Here is a 22,169-nt window from a genome sequence, read left to right as displayed (position 1 = left end):
GATGCTGCAGCCCTTTGTCTGTGCTCTCCCATCCTACTTACAGGATACTAAAGACACTATTACAAAGATACAGGACCTCACGCTCACATCGGATACATTGATAGCCAGCCTGGACGTAGAGTCTTTATACAGCAATATTGAACACTCCTTGGGCCTCAAAGCTGTCGAATATTTTCTGAACACTAAAGGCATCCAGTTCAGAGCACACAACAATTTTTTGTTGAAACTTTTAAATTTTGTACTCACCAGGAATTATTTTCTTTTCAAGGGGTCCTTCTACCACCAGGTTAGGGGTACCGCAATGGGGGCGACGTGTGCGCCCTCATATGCGAACCTCTTTCTTGGTTGGTGGGAGGACTCCTTAGTTTTCTCCGATGAATTCGCAACCTACAACTGCCACATTGCCTATTGGGGCAGATTTATAGACGATGTGCTGATCCTCTGGGAGGGTGGTAAGGCACTATTCCATGAATTTGTTGAGAAACTCAACAATAATGATATTGGGATGAAATTTACATCCGAGATACATGAGACCCAAATAAACTTTTTAGACCTTACCATCCATTTAGATCCCCAGGGACACCTTAAAACAGACATCTTCCGTAAACCCACTTCCACCAACAATCTGCTGGATTGGAACAGCTGGCATCCCCAACCATTGAGATCTGGCATACCCATCGGACAATATCTCCGAGCCCGCAGAAACTGTTCTGACGAGGCTACATTCAAGAGGGAGTGTGATAATTTGTACAGGAGATTTAGAAATCGGGGATATCCCAAAAAATGCCTATATAGGGCATACTCCAGAGCAAAAAATGTGGATAGGAGTACCCTCTTTCAACAGAAACATCAAAAACCAATTCAGCAAGTCATTAGATGTATTGGCACATATGACGCTTATGCAGATACCATCAAGAAGATCTTCTCTAGATATTGGCCAATCCTCACAGCAGACCCAGATTTGAAAGAGAAATTGACTTCTAGACCTACTATCACCTATCGTAGGGGTCCCAATTTGAGAAATCACTTGGTACATAGTCATTTTACGGAAGATGCAACATCTATCCGAAGTGTGAGAAGTCCCACTGTAGGATCCTATCCGTGTGGCACTTGTTCCTTTTGCCCCTTGATGCCGAGAACAAAAACTTTCATCAATCCAGCGAATGGAGAACATATCTCCATTACTCTTAAATTCTGGGCGATCGATCAAGTTAAAACTGGACCTCGCAAAGGTAACATTGACCGCAAACTGTTACAACTTGAATCGAGGTGGATCCATCGCCTCAAATCTTTGAGCCCGTTGGGCCTTAATGAAGGTTTTACCTTCACTGCATACATTTGAGCCCTTTGACTTTATGTACTCATACTTGTAAATATTAGTAATATATTTGATTTGTTATCACCATCCAGATGATTATCCTTCATGTATATTTAGTACTCCACTATGCTGCATGAGGACACTACAGCCTCCCCTGTAGGCCCCATTAGAGGCTACTTTGACCAATGTTTACTCCTTCTCCAAAATGCATCCCTTTAACTCCTTCTCCAATGTGCATCCCTTTTAAAAAATTCTCAAAAAAAAAAAAAAAAAAAAAAGTTCAAAAGAATTTTTTTTTCCCTCAAAAAAAAAAATTTAAAAATCTTTCAGATCTAGATGAGGTATCAAATCTAGCAAGCTATGCTTAATACATACTGAGGATATTTCACTTTCTAAAGATACTTACTAAATATTATGCTGATCGTCACATCCTAAATCAGTGGCGTAGCTTGCATCAAGTCTGCTGTCATACATACTGTCATGCAGACCATCATTTCCCAAGGCTAATGATGTACCTTGCACTAAGTCCACAGTCATGTGCATCTTGACAGGGCTTGGTGCCGATATTTGCACTAAGTCCAATGTCATGCGCGTGTTTTCGTCGGGCCGACAGTCAGCTGACGGTCAGCTGACGGTTCAGCTGACGGACAGTCCATGAGTCAGCTGACCAGGGGGCTTGATGACATATTTAGCCGCTATTGGAGAATAGTATGGGCTACACCCCCATCATTTCCTACTGGGAGGAGTCATTGCCTCCTCCTGGACACTTCATTGGTGTATCATGGTGCCCATCACTGATGTTTTAAATGGGATGCGCCTCTTTGTGAAGGACCCACTTTCATAGGTTCAACTTGGTCCCACGGGGAGGGGCTTCATTGTTATATACTCGGCGTGACAGCCCCGCGCTTAGCATTTAGCCCAAACCCCTGATGAAGCCAGTTCTACTGGTGAAACATGTCGGGGGGCTAATGTTTGGAAAATTTTAATCAGCAGTGTGGTAGAATCTTAGGCAGGCAGTGGCAATAATTATAATACCATCAGTTGCAATAGGGATAGATAGTATCACACCTAGACCGTTCAGTCCACTATATCTCTAACGATAGGACTAGGATCTCCATACAGTATTTATAACAATACAGCCTGCTACCACAGCGGCCCCTGCTGGGGCAGTACAGGCAACACTGTTATTCATGGTCTAGGTGGTCATTTTAGGGTTCTAATCCATACAATAAGACACATTACTGTAGCAGACAATACTGCTTAGGACAGTCCTCTTTATCTGGCCAATAGTGGACTTATAGCAATTATTATAGGTGGATATGGACCCCGTATTGTGCCCACTATCTCACGTTTCATAACACTGACCACCTGCAAACTGCCTATGACTCAGTTCACACTGTGTTTTTAATCCACTGTTTGTCCTGTGCATCTAGTGGTTTGTGCCACAACAGCTTGTAATATAGTGCAATCTTTTTTAAGAATCCCTAATAAAAGTGATGTTTTACTTTATTTTTTCATTTGTCCGGATATGGGTTAATCTTGACTGCCCAAAGGCAGTTTTGTAAAATATTTCCTCTGAGTCTAATCCCTGCCGTGACAATAAGGTCCATTGTTTGTTGTATAGAATAGGGAATATTTTCTTGGCACTCTTTGGGCCCCTTGGTACCAATTGAGCATCGTTGCAACGCCACAGCCTACCTGAGTATTGTTGCTGACCATGTCCATCCCTTTATGACCACAATGTACCCAACATCTGATGGCTACTTTCAGCAGGATAATGCGCCAGGTCATAAAGCTGGAAACATCTCAGACTGGTTTCTTGAACATGACAATGAGGTCACTGGACTCAAATGGCCTCCACAGTCACCAGATCTCAATCCAATAGAGCATCTTTGGGATGTGGTGGAACAGGAGATTCGCATCATGGATGTGCAGCCGACAAATCTGCGGCAACTGTGTGATGCCATCATGTCAATATGCACCAAAATCTCTGAGGAGCTTCCAGCACCTTGTTGAATCTATGCCATGAAGAATTGAGGCAGTTCTGAAGGCAAAAGGGGGTCCAACCCGTTACTAGCATGGTGTACCTAATAAAGTGACCGGTGAGTGTATATTAGAAGGGTTTCCCAACCTAAACCTCCACTGTTATCCTTTAAACATTGAGTAACTCATTCATTCACTTACGTTGGTGAGATATAGATCTTTATCTTGTATAATAGTCGTTATCCACAGAAAATCACAGCGCAGTTCTCCTTCTATGTACATATATAACCTTTTATTATATTGTAGGCACAGGGAGTTGGTCTTTTAATATAATTTACAAATATTACATACTGCTGAGTGATGTCTTTGTGTAAAGCTGCCTTCACACAGACATATTCAGGCTGTAATTTACAGACTGTATGACCTTGACTGATTCTAGGAGTTCCCCCCTCCCCTCAGGACTACAGCCCTGTACTGAAAACAGACAAGTAGTCGGGTCGTCCTATGTGACTACAGTGAATACAGTCTGTGTTTGTCGGACTGAATACACCAGTGTGAAGGCGGCCTAAGACACAGGACTGGTTTTAGCACACACATTACTGGCTCATTTCATGCCCTATTAAGCTGGCCATACACTTCAGACAGCAATGTCCCCTGACTCCCCTATACACCTGCATGCTCAGCTTGGAGAATAAAAGGATTGGAAAGTTAAAAGTTGAATATTTGCCATTAGGGAAGGAGTCAAAAGGACCCTCATACATATTAAATAGTCATCAGTGTCTTAGGATTCGTCAAGTAGATGGACGTCTTAAGTGTATGGCCGGCCCTAGATACTGAAGACGGCATCTGTTGTATCTATGGAAAGACTAGGCAGCAATATGAGCACAGTGTACAAGGACCGATGGTCACTATAGAATTCACTATTGGATATTCTGTCTCTTATGTGACATCTAAGAGTCAAACTCCAGACTGTTCAGGTCAATCTTGAAGAAGACGTAAGGGTAATAATCCTGGGTGCTCAACTGTAAGCCAGGAATATCCATACCGACCTATAAATAACAGAACATGGTGAATACAAGAAAAAGTATCTGTCATATGAAGAAACAAACATGAAATTATTCCCCTCATCTAACTCCTTATACTATACTTATATCAGGACTCCTTTCAATCACGCCGTCTGTAACTTGCTTTCCTCCTGCTCTATAACACACTGCAAGCAGATAGGACACTATATACAATCAGCTCAGCTACTCCTGCTCTATAACATGCAGCCTGCAGATAGGGCACTATGTACAATCTGCTCAGCTCCTCCAGCTCTATAACATGCTACCTGCAGATAGGACACTATGTACAATCTGCTCAGCTCCTTCTGTTCTATATCATGCTGCCTGGAGATAGGACACTATGTACAATCTACTCAGCTCCTCCTGCTCTATAACATGATGCCTCTAGATAGGACACTGTGGACAATCTGCTCAGTTCCTCCTGCTCTATAACATGCTGTCTGCAGATAGGACACTATGTACAATCTGCTCAGCACCTCCTGCTCTACAACATGCGGCCTGCATATATGACACCATGTACAATCTGCTCAGCTCCTCCTGCTCTATAACATGCTGCCGGCAGATAGGACACTATGTACAATCTGCTCAGCACCTCCTGCTCTACAACATGCGGCCTGCATATATGACACCATGTACAATCTGCTCAGCTCCTCCTGCTCTATAACATGCTGCCTGCAGATACAACACAGCTACTACATGTTGCATTATTTTGGTGCTTCCTACTTACATCCTTCATGTTTGCAGCTGCTGCCTCATCCAGATGTCGGAATAGGGCATTCAAGACGTCTCGTAGTCGTTTCATAGATTTCTTATAGGGATGCAAGATCACCGCCTGGAAGTTCACCGGCAACCCATACCTACACATAGAGCAAAGGAGAGGGGGTCTGGGTGTTATACAATATGCTGAAGCTTCTCTTCTGAACGTACAATGTAGTATGAACCAATGGCAGGACAGAAATGAGACAGGAATGTGCCATATTGGGGCCCATCCCTTTAACACTGAACAGTGAGAACCACAAGGTACTAACCTTAGAACCGACTCCACGAATACTCGCAGAGCTTTTATATGGATCCACGCGATGAAGGCTTCACTGAAGTTAACTTTCAACCAGCGCAGGAGAGGTCCCTGAAAGATAAACACATATAGATATACGAATTCTGCTGGGACATATAGATATACAACATCTGGTAGGACATGTAGCACATTTCTGGAGCCTCTAGATGGATTTGCATAGGTACAGAATTGGTACGCTGTCAGTCACTGTGTGTGGGCGGAGTAATCAGGGCTCTCACTGTCAGTCACTGTGTGTGGGCGGGGTAATCATGCCTCTCACTGTCAATCACTGTGTGTGGGCGGAGTGATCAGGACTCTCACTGTCAGTCACTGTGTGTGGGCGGGCTAATCAGGCCTCTCACTGTCAATCACTGTGTGTGGGCAGAGTAATCAGGACTCTCACTGTCAATTACTGTGTGTGGGCGGGGTAATCAGGCCTCTCACTGTCAATCACTGTGTGTGGGCGGGTAATCAGGACTCTCACTGTCTCACCTAGGGTTAAGGAGTAAGATCTGTAGGACAGTGATCATCCAGTAAAATGTTATGCATTTTATAGGACTTACATACTGCTGCTTCTTATCTGCTGCTAGTTTGATTATTTCATCTTTTTCTGACTGCAGCTCTTTCTCATTAAAATAGAATTCCCGCACCATGAACCTAAAGACATGAATATACAGAAAGTAACTTTACAGAAATATGATCATTACTCAGTGCAGTACATTGTACATTTCCCCAAAAGTAAGGCCTGGCCCCCAGGAGGCTGCACCTACCGATCATACTCTGAAACACCCCCTGCTCTGTATAACTGCTTCTAGTGATTTTTATCTAGGGCTCTAACAATTGTAAGGTGATTGCCATATTTATAGATCTTTGTTCCCAGCTGAGATACGTAGCACAGAGAATGACACAGTCATAAGCTGCACTCAAATCACACACTTTATTTCAAGCAGGCACTCGCATATATAGAAAGCAGAAAATGCTTTGTAGAGGGCGTGAAAAGGTGAAATACTGAAATTCTATAGGTTAGCTTCAATATACCAGAACCTCCCCTTTGAGCTATTTTCCCAAATGAACTTCATCTTTAGTTCCTACTGGAAAAACACTAGACTTGAGAGAAACTAAGTGTCCTTGTAAAGGTTCTGCATAAGTCAAGCCTTCAAGCAGAGGAGCTGCAGAAAAAGACAAGGAAAACAGCAGCTACAAGGAAAAAGTAGTTACTAAACAGTTTACACAAAATAGTGTCACCTGAATCATGACATGGATGACAGTGGACAATATAGCTTCTGGCCAAAGAAGATGGCGTCTGGAGAGAAATATGATATCCCTCACACCTTTTTTTACCATCCCTCCATCTTGCCCATGACACCATAGTAAAATGTAATCTTACTTGTTTTCCCGAGCTTTATATTTGAAGTCATCGATCACTTTTCGGAACAGGGTGACGGTAAACAAGCCTCCTTCTGTGTCCTCTGCGATCAACCTACAAAGAAGCAAACACATGGGCACGATGAAGACGGGTGCCAGTCATGCCAGGGCCTGCATTATAGTGGCCCTTGTACAGTCAGGTTCTTACTTGGTAGATCGAGGCACAACCATATCGGACAGTGATTCGTAGGTCTTTTGCCAAGCGTTATAGCTGGTCCTAAAAACGAGAAAGCACAGAATTGAGATGTAAAATGAGATCCACATACAGGCAGTCCTTGGGTTACGTAGAGGATAGGTTCTGTAGGTTTGTTCTTAAGTTGAATTTGTATGTAAGTCGGAACTATATTCTTTATAATTGTAACCCCAAATAAAATTTTTATGGTCTCTGTGACAATTGCATTTTAAAAATGTCGGATTGTTATAAGAACCAGGATTAAACAATATATTGTGTAAGAGATTAGTACTTTTTCTGTGTGTTCCATTCCTGGTTTTGGCTCACAATTACTGATTAAAAAAACTGATGAAAAAAAATTCAATATCTTTAAAAGGAAATCTACCATCAAAATCCATCATGATAAACCAGGGACATTACTCATAGCTCCAGGCACTGTGACCGTGGTAATCTTCTTATATTTGTTATTTATGGCCTCCTTCCTTCTAAAATCAACTTTTACTATTATGCTAATGATCCATGAGTGTTCTGTTACCAGAGCCCCTCCAAGCTGGAGCTTCACATGCTTTTACACCCCCTCCCCTCTGCTCCCTCAGCATTTTTCCCATCTCATTGCCTGATTTAATCTCACACAGTGGGAGGAGGGATTGCTCTTGCACAGTGTAACAGCCTGTGAAGCTACAACACAAAGGAGCACTGTTACCACATTCATTAGCAAGATTTTAAATGTTGATTTTAGAAGGAAGGAGGCCTTGGATAACAAATATAAGAAGATTACCACAGTCACGGTGTCTGGATCTATGAGTAAGTGTCCCTGGTTTATCATGATGGATTTTGATGGAAGAAAACCTTCCAGTACTTTCTACATGCAACATGCTGAAGATTATTTCACTTCTTACTTTGGGACAACCACTAGGAGGGTGATGAGATATTCTGAGTTTAGGACAAAGTCTTCTTTATTTACAATGTCGGCCAAGGTCCTGGTCAGTAAGCTGCCCCTAAGGAATAAAGGAGAATAATAGATGGATGGTGGGCACTCTTCTTTTATTGCTATAAACAAATTATGGCCTGTACAGCATCCAATAATGTTATCAAGGGCCTGAACATAAAAAACTGACATCTGACTGACAATATGAAGAAAAAGACGAGAGGTACAAATATACTGTTCTTTATTAACATTCATTGCATAAACACGACATACCAGACAGACTAAAATCACTAAAACCATATATAAAACATATGAAAAAGTCTACTTTGATATATGATTTTAGTGATTTTAGATGTCTTTGCATTGAACATCAATAAAGAATTGTGTATTTGTACCTTTGATGGGTCCTTCTTGTAAGCAAACTCTTTTTCTTTGTGTTTTTATTTAGTCTTTTATTAAATCCAAATAAAGAGCAGTATGGTGGCTCAGTATTAAATATTACAGCCTTGCAGCGCTGGGGTCCTGGGTTCAAGTCCCATCCAGGTTAAAATCTGCAAAGAGTTTGTATGTTCTCTCTGTGTTTGTGTGGGTTTCTTCCGGGTCCTCCGGTTTCCTCCCACAATTGATTAGGTTGTGAGCCCCATTGGGGACAGGGACCGATTTGTCAAGCTCTGTGCAGTTCTGTGTGCGCTATATAAATACACAAATTCTTCTTATTCTAAATATATACTGGTATCATTTTTCCTGATGGACATTACTGACTTTTTTAGACTTATTTTAGGAATCACCAAGCTCTGTGCAGCGCTGCATAATCTGTGTGCGCTACATAAATAAAGGAATTATTATTCTTTATTACTATACATTTATATGGCCTTGCTACCACCATAAATGTCATGGACTCAATCATCCATGTCTATGACGATGCTGCCTCAATACTCTCTGTGGACCCAATTGCCCAAATTTATGGCATTGCCACCCCCATAGCCATCTATGGGGACGTAAAAGTTTGAGCTATACGTCCCCACATCAGCTGTGTGAAAGTAGCCTAAGGCTGAAGTATTGTGAGTCCATGGATCGCCATAGTAACCCCATGTGCTTGAGGCCTAGTACCACTACTAAAGAAATACATAGGCACTCACATAAGCATCTATACATACACAGTTTTCCTCTCCAGACTCTGTAGGTTGCCTTTTATGTTGTTATATGTATGAGCTCTGGACTTCAGGTCTGCATCTATTTGTGACATTTGCTGAAAAGAAATGTGAAGAATTACAACACAGTTAGGTCATTAGTTACTTCTAGATCATTATAATAAAAGCATAGACTTAATAGTGATTTCACACAAACAAAAAGAGAAATAAAGAATAAAAAGAGCCTGATTATTACAAAGCGGGATCTGTATCTTTTTTTATAAAAAGATACTGGGGCAGATTTACATTCGCGATCCAGTGGCGCATTCTCTGCGGTGGATTCAAGTCCGGCCGGGATTCATTAAGGCAGTTCCTCCGACGTTCACCAGGTGGCGCTGCTGCGCTGAAGAGCATCGGAACGCACTCAAGTTCACCGGCCTATTCCTAGTGAAGGTAAGTGCAAGCTCCGCAACACTTTTTTTTTTTAAATGCGGCGGTTTTTCCGAATCCGTCAGGTTTTCGTTCGGCCACGCCCACTATTTCCGTCGCCTACATGCCAGCGCCGATGCGCCACAATCCGATTGCGTGCGCCAAAATCCCGTGGCAATTCAGCGGAAATTGACGCAAATCGGAAATATTCGGGTAACACGTCAGAAAACGCAAACGTAAATGACCCCCAATTTTTTTTAGAAAAACTGATAAAATAATAACTGATCCTGCCTCACCTTGCTCAGGGAGTCTGTTAGATTCTTCAGTGGCTGCTTCACCGGATATTTAGCCATGTCCCACTCAAAACGGCCGAGGTAACTCACCAAGTCCACTGCGAGGACACAAAAACTTATAGAGTTATAGATGTGCAAGATAAATGCAGAAAAATCTCTTTAAAGGAAATCTGTCATCAAAATCCATCATGATAAACCAGGGACACTTACTTGATTCAGGCACCGTGACTGTGGTAATTTTCTTATATTTATTATCCATGGCCTCCTCCACATTTAAATCAACTTTTAAAATGATGCTAATGAGCCTGAAGGGCTATGGGGTGTTACCAGAGCCCCTCTGTGCTACAGTTTACAGGCTCTTACCATATGCAGGATCACTTCCTACTGTGTGAGAATAAAGTTGGCAGAGGGAAGGGGGAAGTACTGAGGGAGCAGTTGAAAGGGAGAGACTGCAGAATGGAGGGGCTCTGGTAAATGCCCTAGAGCCCTTCAGGCTCATGAGCATCATTTTAAATGTTGATTTTAGAAGGAAGGATACCATGGATAACAAATATAAGATTACCACAGTCACAGTGCCTGGATCTATGATTAAGTGCCCCAGGTTTATCATGATGGATTTCGATGCTAGATTTCCTTTAAACCAGCATTTGGTAATCCGAAACATCCGATAATCCGGCATTTGTTGTCAGAACAGAACTGTGGACTTTCACAAGACCAGAAACAAAAAACTGAACAGAAAACAGGGGAATTATGAGAAATAAAATATGGACGATGTTGCATTTACAGTTTTTTTTTGTCAGAGTTTTTTATCTGAATGTCTGAAAATCCAGAATATTTGATAATCCAACAGCTACCAATATCCCCAGATAGCGGATTCAAGGAATTTCACATTACTATACCATAGGACAGCAGAAGACAAGGTGCACACAGCCATGGCGTCACTGTCATGCAGTCCTGATAGTATAATAATCTGGAAGGTTGAGTTCTGTGGGGTCCATGTTAGTATTTCCTACTATACAGAGAGGGTTCTCTATAGCTCCACACAAATTTCTTTAAAGATTTTACTCCCATTTGGTCCATCTTCAGCAGCCATGCCATCTCTATTACTAGACTATTATTATACAGGAAGTGTAAAATAACCTATAAGGAAGATTGGTTTGGCACAGTTATAGAGTCTACAGGAAATATAAAACCTTTTGGCACATGGCTTCTTCCTGTATATACTTGCTTTTGGTACTAAAACTATAAAATCTGGATGGTGCCTGTCACAAATACCACTATCTGTACTGGTCTGGTCCATTTACATAGCTTCTATCATCCCTTTTTTTTAAAAAAGATTTGGTCTCAAGATGTCTCCACTACTGGATCTTCACTGATCAGCTGTTCTGTATGTAGTGTGGCAGGAAGTGTCTGTTTCCCCTACAGCACCTCCAGAGGGGAAATAAAGTATTACACGCGATATGGATGGCTTGTAATAGACTCCAGTGACACCAAACAGTTAACTGCACTGAAGGCTTTACCGAGGCCTAGTATATGAGCTGTGCACAGGGTTGTCTCTTCTCACTGATAGCTGACCCCTCACTATTGCTTTTCCATCTCAAGTACAACAAGTCTGGAAACTGATACAGCCTGAAAGGTGCATGAACCGTGTAATGTTTCCATTCCTCTAGAAGTAAAGTATATTACAAGTATATTCCATTTGTCCCTCTGAATGTGAACTACATCTCCCATAATGCATTGTAAGAGGACAGGTACATGATAAAGAGAGTGTTATAGACTCCTAATTTTCATGTCAGTAGGTAAAGGGAAGATAAAAACATGGTTTCTAGTTATAAATATTCACACACCATGGATGAATGAAATGGCCTTCCCCTGGTAGACCCTCATGTCTTGTGTTGTCTAGCACTATGTATATTACGCTATATTATATGTACAGAATAATCCCAAAAATCTAAAATTCTGTACTCAGTGGCCTACTGAGGAATTCCAGAATATGTAACTTTTTGGGTAATTTATGTCATATGTGGACTTGTAGTTTTTGTGGGATGAGGATTTTTTGGGAGTAGAATAAAAGAAGAAATAAATTAGAAATAGAAATCATCTGAACATGGTAATACTGAAAGCTATAATTAGACCTCTAGCTACCCTAACTACAGGGGTAGCAGCCATTGCACTGCTATGGGGCCCGCAGTGTGAGGGGGCCCCAGCATCCTACCTAACACACTAAATAATGGAGGATGTGCACCATTATATACACAATATGCTGCACAGTGCACTTCTTCCACAGTACACAGATATGTCGGGGGAATGGGAAGGGACAACATAATGACAGAACTAGGATTTCCGGTCCCTAACTTCTGCCGTGTACTTTCCCCATGAGGTCAGCAGCTACCGGGATAAATTTGTGTAATGTATAAATGTATATATCACTGTATAAATTTGTGTGTATATATGTAAGAGTGTATAAAAGAGTGAGTATACAAATTTGTATATTTTCAGAGGAGGCAACATTCAAAAGTCTGCTATGGGGCCCTGTCTCTCCTAATTGGGTGCCAAATTGTTGGGTGCCAATAGGGTTAGGAAGAGACCTCCCTCCCTCTAATTACTTAGATGCCTTGGTCAGTATTGACAGGTACATCCAGGTGGTTAAACAGTCAAACTTCGAGTTAATTAAAAACCAACCACTTTTTTCCCACATGGCAATGCCAAAAAATTACCCCTCAAAATGTTCTCTTTGCAGTTCCAAACTCAGCAAAGGTCGTAGGCGGGAATAGGTCAGGGCAAGCAGCAGACAAGAGAATGAGCTGAAATCACAAGAAGCTGGAACACACCAGAGCTGACAGCAACCATAAGGAACTGGTTGCTTTTATGAGGCTTAGGGCATACACGGCCTTGCCAGATGGACACATCTGAGGCCTCATACAAGGTCCAGTGCAGAACCCAGCAACAAGGCGGCCCAATGAAAGAACGGGAGTATACCATATTAATTTTGTGTACAGCTGCATCCACACAACCTTGGGCTTTACCGGGCTGTAACCCGGTTGGGCCAGAAGGCTGTGCTGCAAAACGGGCAGAAATAGGACCTGCGCTATCTTCTGTGGTGTGACCCACTCCCACAACGTAATTTAACTCTATGGGGCCCTTGATCTGGCCTTTTTTTGTACGAACAGATCACAGCCCCCAATTGGGTTGTGTCCATGGAGCCTAATTATGTGATGACATCATATTGGAATAAGATTTGTGTTCTAAGCCTACAATTACATTTTTTGTTTTAGAAAACGTTTTTAGGTATTCAGCTGTGACTGCTACATCAATGATGGCACGAAACAGAGGAGAAATGGCATCCAGGGAGAATATAGAATATTATTCTATAGAATATTTAATATTTAAAATTTCAGAGGTGTTTTTTGTGTTCATGTATAAAATGTAGGTTAAAGAAACAATAATGTTGTTAGTAACAACAGATTCCAAGTATGAATTATCAGTAAAAGGTCTCATGCACCCGCCGACCACGTGCATTTTGCAAAAATGGGCTGTGTCAACAGTATGTAACCTATAAGCCACGGTAAACTGGCCGTATCCAAAAAAAATATGGTGGGCTGACACCCATTTGACCTGGTCTCCTGGGCAACACACTGCAAAAACGGGCCATATACGTTGGACAACAATGTACTCCCATAAACTTCTATGGAGAGACAGTTCTGCAAAAATGTCAAAAAATATGACATGTTTCATTTTTTTACGTTGCAGTCTCGTGAGAAATACGGAGACCAGATACATAGCCGTATTTCCTATTCAGATGCAAAAAAAACTTGCATTGGCCTTCTTTACGTCTAAAACAAGTACCATGAGACATGAGACCTTACAAAATAGTCGATGGTTACAATGGAAACATCACATTTGGTCCCTAAAATTATACACGATCCCTAAAAAAAAGTGATAGTATCTACATGTTTTGCTCCCAGATGCCATTTCTCTATCCGGAACAAGATACATCAGGAGTAACTGAGCAACAGAAGTGGAATTGTCAGTTTTTGTACAACTTTAACGAAAGGAGAGAAAAACTAAAAACACAGAGAGCGGAGATGTCATCTGAGTCATACGGATATGGTGACCAGGCTACGAGGCCATTACGTCACACATCCATCGTAACCTGATCACTGTACCCCTACAACCAGAGTCTCTAGAGAACCGGAACCTGGGCAGTCCATGCTGAAAGAGAACACAGCACACGGGAGAAGGTTACATACTGTGCATGTATTTCCCTTTCTTCTTCTTTCCTGGAAAAAAATCAACCGTGAGCCTCAGCGGATGAATCTCCGAGCAAAGCACCAGGTATATTCCAACACTTCATCTTATAGGAGGCCACCACCACTACCATCTGGGAGTTTGTAGTAACTAGAAAATACATCTAGCTAAGATAAGTCCCCCACCCTGAGAGTGAGACCAAGACCTGCACACAGGGTCGGCTCCAGGTTTCAGTAGGCCCCTGGGTGACAGAGCCTCAGTGGGCCCCTTTGGAGTGAACTCACGTGGCGGCATTAACAATTCAAAAACTAAAACAGTCTCCTGTTCCCTAGTTTATCATACCAAACAGCCCCATCATGGTTATTTTATATAGGCCCCCCTCACACCCTATGGATTCATTAGATACAGACCCCCTTCACATCAATGGATTCCTTATGTACAGCCTTATGGTGCCCCCCACCCCCCCAAGCAGCTCTCGGCACTTACCCAGGTATGCCCAATGTTGCACCGGCCCTGTCTGCACACCATATCATGTTTTCTTGGTTTGGACTACAAGTGCCTCTACAAATTACTGCATATGTCATACTATGATAGATCTGCTCCTTCTCTGATCCACTCTTCTCTTAAAACCTATTCCTATTCATCGGGCTTCTTTTAAAGCGGCCCCTATTTTCTAGAATTGTCTACCTAATCCAAATCAACTTTTCCCTTCAAAGTTTGACTATTTTTCTTGGTTCTTATGGAGTTTTCCCTAAATGTCTAGAAGCAAAATACTTCACCATCATAACAGACAGTGACTCTGTAACATAAGAGCAAGCAGGCACTATTGGCCACGAAATTTTGGCAAAATTTATCATTTAAGTAGGAACTGCATACCCTTTTCATGAAAAATATACAATTACAAATCATTGGAGTGAGATTCTGGAGATAGGATGCTGATCCAGAGATTTGTCCTGATCGACATGTTTGGAATCAGGAAGTTCTTTTTCCTTATGTGTGATACCTAATACATTTGCACCTAATAGAGGTTTTTACTTTCTTCCGGATCAATACTGAATTAATATAAGTAGAACTTCACGCTTTGTTCTTTTCAACCCCACAAACCTTGCAAATATGATACACAGTTATATTATCTTTCCCATATATTACTAGAAAACTCATCTCCAACTGCCCCAATCTCCTGGATTGTTCTTCCTTACTTGACTCACAGCACCTTCATCTTGCCTCATTAGCTAACACTCAAAGTCCAGATCTTAGTCCATAGAATAGGTTCTCAGTCCCTCAATGTATTGTCCTATGACACCTGGCTTAAGCAATGCATCTAGCACTGAATGTTTATGGAATATCTAATAAATTCATACTATTCTATAAGAAAAACATATGACTGTAATCACATGGAAAAAATATGTTTATGACAGATATAGATATAACAAGTGGTATATTTGGCAATGGGGATCAGGCAGTCCATAAGTTGTATGTATAGACCATTGGTATGGACCCTTGGTGGCATACCTATGGCACGGGTGCCAGAGTTGGCACTCAGATCGCTCTCTGTGTGCATCCAGGTCATCACCTCAGCACAGAGATTGCAGGACAGCATCTCCTCCAACAGTTCCAGGCAAACATAATTTCTCCTCCTTCTTTCTACTGTATTGGTGTCTTCTGAACACCAATACAACTGAAAGTTTGTGACAGAGCATGGAGCAATAAGTAACTGCTTACATTACAGTAAGTTATGTCTTGGTTGTAGTTTGGGCACACAGACTCTAAATGGTTCACCATCACTAGTCTATACTGTTCTATATGGAGCACCTATAGATACAACTTATAAAGGTACAATGTGGATATTTAAGGTCTTACCTCCATTCGCCAGCAGGTTTTCTTGGGCTTTCTCTGCAGAGTCATCCATTATTTCTCCTATATATTGAGCGATTTTCTTAATTACACTGAGGGGGAAAAGAATTCTTATTGTTTATCTGTTTAAAGCATTGTCAGATTTGTAAGGCCAGTATAAGAGAAACTGCAATAATCAGCACCCGCTTCTACTAACCAGAGCAAAGAGGGGCTACGTATAGAGGGTCTCTAACTCTGTATGACCCGGCATAATAGGAGCAGTGTAATACTTCATTTCTCCTGCAGAGGCACTGCAGGGAGATTGAACACTTACTAAGGACCCTTTTAACAATATGATATTTTCCAAAATTACGGTAACAATTTCTTTATCTACAAATGTATGCTTTCTTAGAAGTAAAAATAAACAATAAAAAAACTGCATACATTTTCAGATGTTTAAAGGGCTTCATATTTTGTTTGGAAATGATGGGTATTTTTTTTTATTATTGATGCAGTGACTTAAAATGATTTCTACATCATCATGCTCCGAACTATAAAATTTTTATTTTTCTTCATTACTTTTGTCAGAGTCAAGTTATTTCTGTGACCTTTGTGAGTTTTTCTACCATTTAACGAGGTGCACCAACAATTATATACAGTGTGTGTGTATGTATATACCATATATATACACCATTGTATTTAAGAATTATTTATTTTACTACAAAATCTTATCGAGATGGTACTGGGTTCCCATTAGGCTGCGATATGTTTACCCAAGTTTCTCAGATGTCTGCTGGAGATGTCACCAGGCTTTTGGTACCATGTTACCTATATGGCCGGCTGTGGCCCTTTTGGTCATAGATTGATTGCTAAACTAACTGACCCTGTAGTGCTACTATTGTCTCTTTTCCACCTCTATAGCCAAAGACCTTAATGGGATTTATGTTGATTTCAGCTCGGGCCCTCATCCCTAGACTATGGAAAGCTACCCTGGTCCCTCATATATCGGACTGGTTTGACTAAATAACCCTCCTACACAAGCCAGAGGAACTTATAGCCGAATCTCACAGTGTAGGATCTAGTAGCCCAGTCATCTCGGGCCCCTGGCTAACATTTAGACATTCCCCTGATTTCCTGTCATATTTACAATGTGGCATTGGATTGCCATAGGGCAGTGATGGCGAACCTTTTAGCGTCCCAGTGCCCAAAAAGACGCCCAAAACCCCCCTTTTTATTGCGGGGTGCCAACCAAAAATTAAAGTGTAACTTACTGCTCCATGTTCTTCAACAATCATATTGGCTTCCTGAGGACAGCAACACAGTAGAAAGATGGAAAATGTGCATGATTTTAGCTTCTTTCCAATGGCCCTCTGTAGACCTGTAGGGGCCAGCAGGAGGTCCTCCAATGATAATTCGGCCCTATCTATTCATTCTCCCTCTTCCTACAGTCCCAAGTAGCAAAGTAAGTATCAAAATATGACTGAAAGCAGCATCTTTTAAGTTGCTTGTGCAACATCCCCCACCGGGGCCTAGCCTTAAAGGGGGAGGCCTGGAGACAGCCGGGGCCCGCGGTACCTGAGTGGCTGGCGGTTGCGGCCTAAGCACGCTATGGTCACGGTGCTTGGTACGAGGGAACCGGAGGGCTGTCCTACAGCCTGGCAGGTCTCCAGCAGGGTGGTGTTGGCAAGAAATGATGAGGGAGAGTCTGCTATAGCGGATCTCCCTGGGGCAACCCCTTAATGTCCCGAGTGTGAGTCTCTGGGTGATGGACAGGGTGCCGGTGATGAAGGCAGCCGTATTAGCAGGGACCAGACGGAGACAGAAGTTGAAGAAAACAACTTACAGTTCTTTATTTGAACCGGCAGGAACCGCAGCAACGTGCCTTTAACAGGTAGATGGAGTGCTGAGATGTGAGTTGGAGGGAGCCTCAGGAGATAGTTCACCAGCCTGGATGTAGAGGGCAGGCTGGGAGGCAGCTGTGTCTTGGTAGGAAGCTTCAGCTTGTCCTGTAGGGCTTCAGGTATCACCTTTAAAGGTAAGATGATACCCCTTTTCCTCACTACACTAACTCTAGTCTGATGCTCCACTCTTCAGAGGCAGGGGCTAGGCTCTTCCTGCTCTGGTATGGGCTAGACTGAGATTACTCACTCACTCACTCTCTAGGATTCTCCTACACTAGAATCTCTCTGAATCAGAATCCCCTTTCTCTCAAAAGTTCTAATGTTCTCATCTCCAGAACATTCCTGGCCAGGGGGTTTTATTACCTCCCTTTGGTCAGGTGGTGGCTGCTTCTCCAATCACATCTCAGCTTACAAAGGACAGGATGTAACACAAATGATTGGACAATAGCATCTTGCATCACACAAAATACTTAACCTCTGCCTTGCCAGGCAGGATTAACCACTGCAATACCCCTATGTCCTATCAGGACCATGTAGTTTAATGTGGATACATGCAGGTGGGACGTATTCGCAAACCCTCCCTCGCCATTGCATCGGCGAGGGTGTTGCACTTGGAACTGCAAGAAGATTCTTCGAGTCCTGTCTGGTGTGCTGGGGTGATGGCCTGGCTGCCCACAGAAAGGGCTCTGAGTGCCACCTCTGGCACCCGTGCCATAGGTTCGCCACCACTGCCATAAGGGGTCTCCGACCACTCCCCCACCCCCATTACCCTCTGGTCCCCTCTTCCTCCCTTTTTGTCTTGGTATTATTGCTGCTTTATACTTTTGTCTTTTGCAAGATGGTACAATCTGGTCTACTATACCATGTTGCATTTGCTACTACTCTCTTTCACTATGTAATACGTATAAAATGACCAAATTGTTGTTTCCTGATTGGAACATCAGTTGTCTCTGAGCTTCTTTGATATAAAACCTACTGTTTTATACTGTTGGGACCTGCGTGTCCTCACTATTCCCATATTGTTCATGTGTTCTGTTGTTCTTGCACAATAAAGAATGAAAAAAAATAATGAATTACTTAAGAACTTGTGGTACCGTCCTCACCTCTACAAAGCATAGCTGTTCTATGAATGGATCCTGTCTGATCTATCAATGTTGTAATATGTACACTACAACTAGAGGTTTAAAGTGACGGCACGCCTGGAAATCCCCGACAGTGTCCAGATGAGAGATGGAAAAACACTCAGAGTCTGAGACTAACCATAGTGAATAAATAATGACAGGAGATGAGCCTCTCTCTTATACCGGACCGAGACGGCGCTGACAGGTTCTAGCTGCCGGTACACAGGACCTGCTGCTGTGTATCCCATAACATAGGAAAGGGCGACAGTCCACACAAGGATCCACAGACCTTATACAAGTATCCAGGGCCTGTATTTTAGTATCATGGTGCAATACTTGGGACATATAGACGGTACACATCATATACAAGATCATAGATCCTCACCACCACAGTAGGGCAGGCAGCATAGCTTATTGTCACTCACCTCAACCAAAGCTGGTGAGGACATTAAAATCCATCATGATAAACCAGGGACATTACTCATAGATGCAGGCACCGTGACTGGGGTAATCTTCTTATATTTGTTATCCATGACTTCCTTTCTTCTTAAAATCAACATTTAAAATTATACTAATGAGCCTGAAAGGCTCTGTGGGCGGGGCGTTCCCAGAGTCCCTCCATGTTTTAGCTTCACAGACTGGGGCAAAAGAATGCTTTACCCCCACTGTTGGGTAACAGCTGACAGTGGGGGAGGGGGGGGGGCTGAGGCACCAAGGCGAGACAGTGTAACAGCCTGTGAAGCTGCACCATGGAGGGGCTCTGGTTATGCCCCCCAAGAGCCCTACAGGATCATCAGCATAGATTTAGAACATGATTTTAGAAAAAATGGCTAATAAATGTAAGAAGATTACCACAGTCATAGTGCCTGCATCTATGAGTAAGTGTCCCTGGTTTAGCCATGCTTGATTTTGATGGTAGATTTATTTTAATTCTAAGTTATTAAATGATGAAGGGCCCATGGTCAGGAAATTCATCCTTTAGGCAAGAGGAGCGGCAAAAAGCATCTCTAGCTATTAGACTAATCAAATCTATCAGCTACTAACAATTAACTGGACCCAGCATTGACTAATTAAAGGGGTTTTCCCACGAACAAAAGTTAGGCCCTATCCACAGGATATAGCCTAACTTGCTGATCAGTAGGGGTCTCAATGATGAGACCCCCACAGATCACGAAAACAAGGGGGCCAGAAGGGGTCCCACGTATCTCAGACGGAGCCCTCGCCGCACCTCAGACTACTGGAGCAGACGGCTGCGCATGATGTTATGCTCCATTAATCTCTATGGAGCCGATGTAGATCGGGGAGCCCGGTGCTCTGCAATTTCCATCAGCTAGATGGAGATTTATGGAGCAGAACGGTCAAGTAAAAAAGTTCCTAAAAATACCAGAAGCCCCAGCCTTGAAGCAATTCTTCTAGCCAATGTTAATTCAGGGCTGGCCTTAGGACCAAAAAGTCATTGACCCCCCCTCCTTACTCTTTTTGCTCCCTAAAAATTCAGTGATATAATGTCCATATGAAATTACCAGTTAACCATCTTTCACTGGTAAATAGTAATGAAGCTGAATCTGCCTTTCTACACCATAAGACAACAAGTGTGAGATCGTGTGCCGGGGCTGTCGGGCACTTTGCGTCATTATACAACACTCATATCCCTAAGGCCACCTCTGATGCGTGTAATAATTTATGGATACATTTAGGAATCCATACATATTTGCAAACTCTCCCACAATGTCTGGAAAACTCCTGTAAAAAGGTTGACTCTCGAAGAGCCCCAGAAGAGAGATCAAGGGGGACATTAATCATAGTCAGTTAGACTGTTTTGAGCGTCTTTTAACGCTAAAATCTGGCGCATCTCGTTAATTAGGCGCATTTATGCGCCATTTCTGGCGCACGGCAAAGTTCGGCACGTAGTGGTTTTGAGTCCCTGCGCCTTATCTGACATAGTGAGTGCGTCCTAAACAGATGTTTGCACGGGATCTATCACAAAAGTGCGCCTAAAAAGGCACAAAATAGGCGCAGAAAATGCACCTGCTCTGAGCAGGTGTACTTTAAAAAAACTTCCCTTTTCATTACTAAAAACATACATTTTAGGTTCCCAAATGAAGAATAACCTCTATGCAACATGGAAAATACTTCGGAGCAGTTTTAAAATGTAAAATTTCTCCAGTAACGACTTCATCATTGTCTATGGGATCATCTCTGGGAGTGATTATTGTCTTATTGTACAGATCTGAGAATATTATCAGTCTCCATTTCATGTAAATTACGATAAAAAGGGAAAAGACTCATTTCAGCAAGAATTTTTTTTTTTTTTTTTTTACATCTCTGTCACTTTTAGTCCCTGCATTTGCATCATAATGATATTTTTTTGTGCAGAGATGAAGCCCTGAACGTTCTGTCACATTTTCTCAGTCTCCTTTCATTATTGCTCACAAATGAGATCTAACAATTGCGCCAAATTTGGCGCTAATTTAGGCGCAAATGAATGGGACATGCGACAAATCCAAAGTGCATTTACTAAGGCAGAACTAGATCCATCATAGATCAGGAGCCAAAAAGAAGAGCAAACCAGGCGCAAAAACAGGCGAACCTGAGACCCACTATGATTAATGTCCCCCCAAATGTCCTGAACCTGGCAGAATGCTCCTGTATCCACTGGACTCATAGGCGTACAACATGTGATATGGGCACTTTATATGCTAGTTTTGAAAAAGAGGCATGCCCAACATGAGAAGTGTTCAAAAAGGGTTGTGTCACACCTTACCTTAAAGGGGTGTGTCATATCCTTAATTGGGGGGTAGGTAGCGTATGTAAAAGGAGTATAGCAACTTCTAAAAAAAATGTTGTGTGTGTAAATGTTGACAAGTATACCCACACATCGCCCTACCTGGTGAATCAATGTATATACAGAAGGAGACGGTGTAGACAAACATTACTGAGTCTGTTTCCTGTACACATGGAGAGTATTTTGAGAATAACAATCACTACCTGTAGAGGTGAACCATGACCTGTAATACATAATCTTGTGTCCAGGGTTATAACTTGGTGTAGCACAGAGGGTGCAGTATCACCTGGGCTCAGAAGCCTTAGGGTGCCCATAGGGCCGATACATTATAGTTGTGGGGCCCAGTACAGATATTGCATCAGAATTTCAAGTTCCGGTCCAGTCTAAAACATCTGGAGAGCTAGATGCAAATGAATTTACATATATTCGTCTATACATATATATATACATTTACATGAAACCACCAAAAAACTATCTAAAGGCTA

The 22,169-nt window shown here is 42.3% G+C and overlaps 1 protein-coding gene across 1 annotated transcript in view; it reads right to left on the bottom strand.

Moving 5' to 3' along the window:
- Window positions 1-3,571: 3,571 nt before the first annotated feature.
- The window catches only part of ATP6V1C2 (ATPase H+ transporting V1 subunit C2), a 22,955-nt gene continuing 4,357 nt past the window's right edge, over window positions 3,572-22,169 (bottom strand). Inside the window, exons 3-12 of the mRNA XM_072143584.1 lie at window positions 15,905-15,990; window positions 9,800-9,894; window positions 9,102-9,193; window positions 7,916-8,014; window positions 6,993-7,061; window positions 6,807-6,899; window positions 5,983-6,076; window positions 5,394-5,491; window positions 5,093-5,222; window positions 3,572-4,350 (exon numbers count right to left, since the gene is read on the bottom strand). Coding sequence (XP_071999685.1) covers window positions 4,252-4,350; window positions 5,093-5,222; window positions 5,394-5,491; window positions 5,983-6,076; window positions 6,807-6,899; window positions 6,993-7,061; window positions 7,916-8,014; window positions 9,102-9,193; window positions 9,800-9,894; window positions 15,905-15,990 — 955 coding nt within the window. The 3' untranslated portion in view covers window positions 3,572-4,251. The remainder of the gene's footprint in view (window positions 4,351-5,092; window positions 5,223-5,393; window positions 5,492-5,982; window positions 6,077-6,806; window positions 6,900-6,992; window positions 7,062-7,915; window positions 8,015-9,101; window positions 9,194-9,799; window positions 9,895-15,904; window positions 15,991-22,169) is intronic.

Source organism: Engystomops pustulosus, chromosome 3 (assembly GCF_040894005.1).
Source record: "Engystomops pustulosus chromosome 3, aEngPut4.maternal, whole genome shotgun sequence".
Taxonomy (NCBI): Eukaryota; Metazoa; Chordata; class Amphibia; order Anura; family Leptodactylidae; genus Engystomops; species Engystomops pustulosus.
Note: the sequence above shows the minus strand (reverse complement) of the source record. Positions and strands in the feature narration are given on the sequence as shown.